The 9,082-nt window shown below is 43.8% G+C and overlaps 1 protein-coding gene across 2 annotated transcripts; it reads right to left on the reverse strand.

Annotated features, from left to right (window-relative positions):
- Positions 1-69: 69 nt before the first annotated feature.
- On the reverse strand, positions 70-8,652 carry nod1 (nucleotide-binding oligomerization domain containing 1). Of its 2 annotated transcripts, none has more exons than XM_028425945.1 (12): positions 8,545-8,652; positions 7,639-7,820; positions 7,382-7,556; positions 2,620-4,432; positions 2,448-2,531; positions 1,449-1,532; positions 1,271-1,354; positions 1,107-1,190; positions 943-1,026; positions 784-867; positions 618-701; positions 70-337 (listed from the first exon to the last, which is right to left on the reverse strand). In XM_028425945.1, exons 2-12 carry the CDS (start codon positions 7,789-7,791, stop codon positions 265-267), a joined length of 2,802 nt encoding a protein of 933 aa, XP_028281746.1. In that variant the 5' UTR covers positions 7,792-7,820; positions 8,545-8,652; the 3' UTR covers positions 70-264. The 2 variants fall into 2 exon arrangements, with proteins under 2 accessions (XP_028281746.1, XP_028281745.1); XM_028425944.1 differs by lacking the exon at positions 8,545-8,652 and adding an exon at positions 7,926-7,977.
- Between the last annotated feature and the right edge of the window lie 430 nt (positions 8,653-9,082).

Genomic DNA, 9,082 nt, shown 5'->3' on the forward strand with positions numbered 1-9,082 from the left:
GTAGCTGTGAGCCATGGTGTGTAACCGTATGTGTGCTGTGTAAATTTAACACACAGTAAATCATAAACATGACAGTATTTTTTTTTAGTTAAAGTGGTAAAAAAGCTTGTAAAAGTCAGACAATAAATAAAATACTGCTTACAGCATCATATACATACAATACAAAACATACACATGAGGAAGTGAAGGCTGTACTTCTTGTTCCACACACACTGAGCATTAGCTGCTAACATGCCAGTGCAGAGATCTTGCGTGAGTGCCCAGTTAGTGGAACTGCAGCCGTTTCTCTGACACAAACTGTTTCTCTTCCTCTTCAGAAAGCTGGTTTCCCTTCACACTGTTGGGACATCAACAGAGGTCATCAGGTAAGTATTCACAACATGCAGACGGCTAAATGACTGCTAATCAGTTTGTCTTTTAGGGTTACAGCCTGTGCTGTGTGTTTCACAAACAGGCAACAGAGTCACTCCAGAGGGCTGCTTTACAAACTACAATTCCCATGAGCCTTTGCAGATGCCAGTGGCTCACATCACAGTAATTAAAAGTGTGTAGCTGTAGTCAGACTCGAACCAGGCTGCGCCACCAGATGTCTATTTCACTGTAAATAAAATTCTTACCATATTTCTTTGAGTTCCGTGTTGTGACTAAGAGCCTCGGAGAACTGTCTGATCCCATCCACGGTGAACTGGTTGCTGATTAACCTGCAAACACAGATGAGTGTGTGATCTCTGATCAACAGTTTCCCAGCATTCATGCAGCAGCATGACACAGAGCGCTGCTTACCAGAGGTGTGTTAATCCAGTGTTTGCTTGGACCAGCTCAGCCAGGTGAGGGGCTGCATCGTCAGACAGCTCATTCATCACCAACCTGCAGCACAGATAAACTCTTAACACCTTGAGGGAGATGCAGCTTCAGCTCAAACTATGTGACCTTCATACGTACCAGAAAATCCTGAGGACGCTGTTCTCCTTCAGGGCCTCTGCCAGGCACTTCCCTCCTCTTGATGTGATGCCATTGGCTGACAGGCTGGAACAGAAATGGAGTAAATTGGAGATTGGGACGACCATCAGCATTATGTTTTTATTTTTTTCTATTCTCCTTCCTACCTGAGGTTTGTAAGACTTGGGTGGTGCCTCAAAGCTTCAGCAAATGCTTCAGCTCCCTCATCACCAATGGTGTTCCCCCACATCCTGAAAAACAAAGACGTCACAGCTCTCAGCAACACAAACGTGTGAAACAAAACAGATGTTTTTCAGTGATGAAGTCTTACCCCAGGTCAAATATGGATGTGCTCTTCTTAGTCGCACTGGCTAAATACCTCCCACCAACGCTGGTGATCTTGTTCTTACCAATCCTGAGGACAAAGTGGCCACAGCGTCAGGTATGAAAACATTGATGTACCATGAATATTACATCTGTTCTTGGTAAAGGATTAAAAAAAAACATACTTGACGACTCGCAGCTTTGGACATTCTTCAATTATCTGAGCGACCAGCTTTGCTCCAACATCTGTGATGTGATTGCAGTAAAGACTGAGGACACGAGACAAACTGTTAGATCTTTTCCTAATAATAATAATGCATTGGTCTTATATTGCGCTTTTCTGCTCTGTTGGGTAGGCACTCAAAGCGCTTACATTGAGATGCATTATTCTTTCACACCACATTCACACAGTGGCAGTGGTAAGCTACCAGTGGTAGCCACAGCTCCCCAGGGGGAGACTGACGGAGACGTGGCTGCCAAGGTGCGCCTACGGCCTCTCCGACCACCGCCGATCCATTCATATGCATTCATACACCAGTGAGTGCACTGGAGGCAATGCGGGTAAAGTGCCTTGCCTAAGGACACACAACAATGACTAGGGAGGAGCTGGGGTCGAACCGCCGACCTTCCGGTTATTGGACAACCACTGGACTACCACTGAGCCACTGCTGCCCTCATTAATTTATTCATTAATAGAACCATTCTCAAAAATCAATAGTTTAGTCCATGATGTGCCATGAAATAATAGGAAAGTTTATTTATATTTTACTAGGGCTTGGATGGTATGAACAAAAATCACATGCCAATATGTTTTTTGCAGTTGTCCCCTTTGTCAGTAACAACTGAGATCTATAACTATCTTCTAAATGTCAGGGAATAAGTAGCAGTATTTACTATATAAGTGGAATAAGTGTCCCCTTTTTCCATTTTTATTGACGAACTATGAGAGGAAATCATGGAAAAACACCCTGTTTAGCAGAGAATTACCCAGAAATGTGAAAATAATGCACATCAGATACTGTGGAAAAAGTGAAAAACACTGTTGCAGAGAAGTCGAATTAAATCCTAGACATCGCAGAGAAATATTTTAATTTGAGTGAAAACCTGTCAGACCCTGATCACGGAGATCATGTATACATGTCAGCACATAGCCTTTGTTTTTTAAGGATGTTTCGCTTACTCACCCTAGAACTTCCACAATTTTGTGCTTACACAGCTCCTCTGCAAGAATCTCAATGCTGCTGTCACACAGCTGATTGACGCACAACCTGAGTGCAACAAGATGTCGTCAGTCTGATGAGACACAACGTAAGATCGGCAGAAACGACTGCGGACTGATAAAGTAAAGCCTCTTACCTCACTACTGTCATCTTGCAGAAGGAAGGCTTCAGCTGCTTCACGCCGTAGTCACCGATGTTGTTGTTATCCATGTCGAGCCCCAGGAGCTTCCTGCGGTGCTGCAGCACAAAGTTCAGGGCGGTGCAGTCGCCTGAGAACACGTTGCAGTATCCCAGCTTGATGAAGCCGGTGGTGATGCCTTTCGCTGTCATCCTGGCGATGTCTTTGCTTCCCGTCTCGAAGATGCACCTCAGCATCCACAGGAAGTTGGGCAGAACGTGAACTTTCTTGCCCTCGTTATTCTGGTGTTGAGGTAAGCCCTGCAGGTGGGACCTAACGCTTGTGGACAGGTAGGATTTGAGCAAGGCTTGTTTTTTCTTTAATAACACAGGAGAGACCAGGTGGCCCATCAGGCTTGTGTGAGTCTTGGACAGCAGTCCACACAAGAACAGATTGATGAACTGAAGGTGCTCGTTGGTTGCAAACGGCTTCTTTTCGCTGGGCTTTGAAGAACCGGGGGTACAGAAATCAAACGGCAGGCAGGACGACTCTTTCTTCCGGCTGCACTCTGTGAAGAACTTGAGGATGGAGCTGGCAGGAGCCTGCTCATCCAACACAAGTGCAAACGCTGCCAGGAAAGACTGGAGGGTGATGTGCAGGAATTCAAACGTAGCAGAGTTTCCACTGTCATCGTACTCACTCACAGGTCTGAGAAAGCCCAGGGGCAGGTCTTCCTCCGCCAGACCGCACACGCTGACCTCCTCCTGGCTGCAGATGAAGCTCCCCTTCTCCACACTCTGCAGAGCCAGCTTGGCGAACCCGGCGAGCGGCTTGAGGCCTGCTCTGAATGTCTCCGAGGTGCAACGCACCCTTTTCTTCAGCAGAGCCGGTGCCGGTGAGGCTGAGCGGCTGAGGAAGACCTCGGAGAGCAGGAGGAAGATGCCGGTGAGCGTGATGCTTGTTTCGGGCAGATGAAAACTGTCATGGGTTGTGTGCAGGTGGCTGAAGCTTTTGAATACGATCCAGCAGAACAGCGGGGTGGAGCACAGGCCACACAGGTGGGGGCTAGCATCCAGCTGAACTGACACCAGCTCTCGGTGCTCCTGCTCTTTAAAGTGCAGATTGATGTAAGTCTTTAGGTGAGCGGGGGAGAACCCACGCAGAACCACCTTCTTCTTGATGACCTTATTTTGGAGCTCGATCCCTGTCCGGGCTGTCAGCACCTTCTGAGAACCCTTCAGCAGTTTCCCACAGAGCAAGCTGACGAGCAGCTGGAGGGGGTTAGCTCTGTCTTCTGGTGACACCATCTCAGGAACATTCACCAGGTCTAAATCCTCCTGGATTTCATCAAAGCCATCAAAGGTAAAGATGACCTTCTCAGGGAAGCGCAGGATGTAATCAAAGACCTCGTTGTCAGGATCCAGGTCAGGGTAGCAGTTGTATTTAAATAAAAGGTCTCTGAGGGAGATCAGCTCTGCTTCTTTAAGGACGCTGAACATCCTACAGCGAAACTTGAAAAAAAAGATGGCCTCCGTCTGCAGCTCCTTCTTGGACCAGAGGTTCTGGAGCTTTTGCAGGAGGATGGATTTTCCCACGCCTGCATCCCCCACGACATAAAGGACTTCACCTTGAGGATTAAAAACAGCGTCGTCCACCAGGAGCTGGTCCAGACTCTCCATGAAGCCCAGACTTTCATTGCACTCATTCAGCAGTTCCATCACTGTGTCCGTGTACAGGTCCTCCAGCCGGGTCTCCTCCCGCTGCCCGTACGACATGATGAAGCTGGTGTCCCGACTCATTTCATTTCTCAGCTTCTCAGAGTATCTGCTGACTAGGACGCACAGACAAGGAATGTATGGCTGGTTAGGACCAAACGAAAACAAACATTTATAAATGGAACAATTCAATCTCTCCTTCTGCACCATTTAAATAAACCACATGTTTTGGCTAATGCACAAGGGACAGTCACAGACACTGTGAAACTATTTATTATGTTCAGAAACTGAAAATAATAAATAGTTTTTGTGCAAGTTTTTTTGTTTTTTAATCAGAACACATTAGTATCCATCTATACTATTTGATCAATAGAACAAACAGGTATGTGTGTTAACCATTTTAATTCTCCTACACATTTTCCCACATTACCCTAATTCTTAAAAGACTTAATTTCCCCACAGAGATTAATAAAGTTAATCTTAATCTTAATTCTCTGACACAGTTTGTCTTTATTCCATGTGATCTCTTGTGTGCATGACTGATTTTTCAGACGTGTGCACAAGCAGGAGACATGAGTTTGTTAAACAACCATCACAATTTAAAAAGAGAAGAAAAAGGCGTTGTTGTGCCGACGTGCTTCCTGGAACTGAGCATGTGATCATAGGAGGGAGTGGAACATTGACAACATGCTGTGGCCTGAGCTGACCCCACTGTCATCCTAAAGTCATAAATACAGCAGCAAAAGAAATATGGATTTATAAAGGGTCTATGTCATTATGAGATTTTCAACTTTCTCTGACCATTATGTTACGTTTGCCTACTGTTATCCAGCTACATACAAACCTATTTAAGACAATCACACTTCAGCTAGTATCTGAAGGCCACATGCAGATCAGGGTCCGTATTCACAAAGATTCTTAGCGCTAAGAGTTTCCCTTAGTGGTCAAATACTAAGAAAATTCTCCAAATGGTGATGTTTGAAAAGATTTTTACCCTTACGATTGAGACTAAATCCTAGTAAAGATAAAAGTGATTCACAAAACATCTTAGCCCTTAAAAGAGGTCTTAAGGTGAAAAACTGTTAGGAGTAGAGAGGAGGACTTAAGAGGCTTAGGAGTCCCTTAAACAAAGGGGACATGGCGGAGCGGAGGGGACAGTGAGCTATTAAAACACTACAGGTTTGTGGAGCGGCTATAATGTTTGTGACTGACCTCATCTTAGATTGCAGACATACCATCACTTTTCCACACTCCTCATTTTTGCAGGAAGGAAGTGTTGATCTGCTGCCCTCCGTCCCCTCACGGCTGTCTCTTAGATTGTACCGTAATAACTGGGCTGAATGTCCTCCTTTTTTCTCTCCTCAGCTGACTGTGCTCAGACTGAGCTTTGCTCCTCCGTCCAGTTTGGTTTTCCTTCTCTTTCACCTGTTTCCTTTTTGTTTGCAGGTCAATCTGCTCAGACCAGCGCCTCTATTTAACAGACAGCTATCACAGAAAGCTGATGACAGCCGAGCAAGTCGTCCCACATCCCCAATATCATACAGGCTGAATTACATCCAGGCCCTTTGTGTTTTTTTAGTACATCATCATTTAAGACTTCATGTCACCGTCTACTCTGTAGGGCCCTATGATTTCCGCGATCACGGAATTGTGGAATTGGCCGATTAAAACGGAATTTACGTTTTAACATGGAATTTCACGGAATTTGACATAATTTGACTGTAGCGCCGTTTTCGTGTGTAAGAGGATCGTATGTCCGGGGAAAACTGCACGGAGGGAAGCTAATCCAGGTGGCACAAGAAGCCCCTTCCACAGACTGAGCCCCTCCCCTTTCAAAACACTGTAACCATGGCGAAGCGGTTGCATACAGCTCTGCCTTCGTCACCGAAAAAAACTGCAAAACTCTGCGCCCCTCAGTACAGAGCCGAGCAGTTCCTGAACGACTTCTGTGCAACATGTGAACTGTTGTTTTACAGAGTCTGTCAACACTCCGTCGACTGGAACCTTAAAGATACTAATAACTACTGGAGAGGCCCGAGTGCAGAGCTCCTCAAAGACAGACAGACACTCACTGATCTCAGCACAGAGGCTGTCAGTCATGTGTTTCAGTGGTGACGTCTCTGGTCAGAGTCAGAATTCCTTTATTTATCCCTGAGGGGAAATTATTTAAGATTAAGATTTGTCCCACAGTTACAGTAACAGCACAGACAGTAGAATTAAAAGTAGGAAAACAAATAAAAACAAAATATAATAAGTAAAACTACCAATAAAGACACAAGAGAATTAACATAAGATATAACATATTAACAGTTATTGCACAGATGAGGTGAGTAGGTGGGAGAGGGCAGCTCACAGGGACTAACTACAGCTGAAATAACTTGTTTAAGTTCCCCTTGAAGAAGTTTAAATGTTTGGTTGTTTTATGATAAGTCGACTAAAGCTTCATCACTTGCTGCTTGTTTTTGATACTGTATGTTACCATGTCACCTCAATAAATTTAAGTTTCTATTCAATTTAGTCATTTACATTAAAAACACAATGCTTGTGGTAGTAAAATAAGGTCAAAAATTGGGATTCCCAAAAACTATACTGTGAAAAACAGATTTCCCCAAAACTAAAACGGAAAAAACGGAATTTGGGAAAAATGAAAACAGATTTTATAGGGCCCTATATTAGGAATGCATTCTCATGTTTTTCCTGTCAACCAATCACATCTCCTAAAACAATACATCACACTTAGCAGTGGGGTGAACCACGCCTCCTCACTAAGTCTGAGTCGTTCTGAGAATGTCCTGAAATCACTTTTAAGATAAGAGTCCTCACTAAGTTTTTTTAGGCTAAGATAAGAGCGCTCTGGGAGGATTCTTAGAATCTTTGTGAATACAGCCCAGGCTTTTAAACTGCGACTAAATGATATTTAATAGTGCCGAGTGCAGATTCAAGTGCATGATACTGAACTGGGCGTTGGTCTCAAAGGTGGAGGAGGACCCTACAAGCCATCTCTGCATCACCCGTGTGTGAACGTGGTGGACGAAATATTAGAAATTGGGCAAAGCAATACTCACTGGGATCTGTGTTGACCACGTTCAGCACTGTTACATTGCTGCTCGGGCTGTAGTCGATCTCTTTCAGCCATGGCTGCAGGTCTACGTACGCATCACATACTTTATATATAATGAAAAGGAAGTATTCACAGGCCTCCTCCCCTTTGCACTGGATCAGCTCCAAGATTCTGCGCACCTAGTAGATGAAAGCAGAAAACACTCATTAAATGAAACAGACTTTTCAAACATGTCCTGGTCACATGGTTTTTCTTTTCTACCTGGTCTGGTCTGGTGGCGGTTCGCTGAATTATCTCCACGTCTTCTTCACAGAGGAAGCCACATGCCAGCAGGTTGTCCAGGATGCACTGGATGCTCCTGAGCCTGGACACCAGCAGCTCTCTGTGGTGGGTGAGGGCGTCACAGGACGACATGCTGGCGTCTTCTGTCCGATCGATCACGCCTGTGGGACAAACGAAGACGAGGCAGGTTTCCAGGATTAAATAATCTCTGTGATTCCACTGTGCATATGTACAGAAGCGAACAACAAGTCAAAGACCAGCCTGACCCTGCATCACTTGGTTCCGCATCATTTTCACAGCAAATTTAAATACAATACAGAATTGATCCTCAATCCTGTAGGTGAAATTTAAAGTAGTGTTTTAGACCATGTAACAGTAAGACCACACCCAGCCATGACTTCCATTATCAGCCCAACAGATCATTTAAAAATGATTCCCTGAAGTCTCTGATTAATGAATGTTTAAATATCCACATTGTGGTTTCTGCTGCCAATTGTCTAATTAATCAGTACAATTAAGAACAAAGTAGTAAAACCAGGTTATATTTGTATTGATGGAGGATCAGGATCCAAAGTTGATTTCAATAAAACAGCTGTAACAAAAATATAAAGCAGTTTATTGATTTATTACTTAAGTTAAGTTAAAGCTAGTGTGGCGGGAAACCTTACTGTGTCCTGAGGGTTTTAAAAAGTTTTGTTTGACACGCTTCGTCATCATAAATTACACCTCTGGCTTTGTTTGAAACTTCCCAAGCTAATGATACATAATTAGCTCCGCGCTGTAATTAGCATAAACTGTATCAGCTGTGTTTGTTTTGACGGTAGCGCCGGTTTAAAGCTAACTTTCCTCCTTAGTGCGAACTTTTACCGTGTGATAAAGTCCTACCATTGTGCGCTTTCCCCGCCAATACGCTGCAAACGATGTCAATAAAGACCGTTAACGGAACTTCTGGTAAATGTCCGTTTCATCTGCAGCGGGTGGAGGAAGCGAAAGTGTTCAGAGGCAGCGCGTCACACGCTGCTGCTGCTGCTGCATTCACGGACCCTCCGAAAAGAAAAACTCCCCGGTTCACATATAAAAACAAATCACTTACAAACACGCATATATATTAGTTCAACCTTATATTTTAATAAATATGTGTCATATATTTTTATACAATCATTTAATTGTTTCAAAATGTCTTTGTTAAATGTCTCTTTACGTCATAACGTCGGGAATTCTTGGGTAACGTAGTTTTTAAAGGCAACCCGGAAGTCAGCGTGTATCTGGCTGCCCATTGGCTTCTGTTGTTGTTGTTGTTGTTTTTAACAATTGATACTCAAAACAAGTGAATAAATAAATAAACTTAGGAAGAAATATGGTTTTAAAATAAATTCTGACATTTTTTCAAAAATAAAATACTATAAATATGTAAATAAATTAA

This window comes from Parambassis ranga, chromosome 16 (genome assembly GCF_900634625.1).
Source record: "Parambassis ranga chromosome 16, fParRan2.1, whole genome shotgun sequence".
Classification (NCBI taxonomy): Eukaryota; Metazoa; Chordata; class Actinopteri; family Ambassidae; genus Parambassis; species Parambassis ranga.

What these genes read in the sequence shown, in the direction of transcription:
- nod1 (XM_028425944.1), bottom strand. Translation starts at nt 7,950, where the DNA reads ATGATGCGGAACCAAGTGATGCAGG. An exon ending in GCGGAACCAAGTGATGCAGG is followed by an intron (nt 7,821 to 7,925) that starts GTCAGGCTGGTC and finishes TTTGTCCCACAG; the next exon opens with GCGTGATCGATCGGACAGAA. An exon ending in ACATCCATATTTGACCTGGG is followed by an intron (nt 1,191 to 1,270) that starts GTAAGACTTCAT and finishes TTTGTTTTTCAG; the next exon opens with GATGTGGGGGAACACCATTG.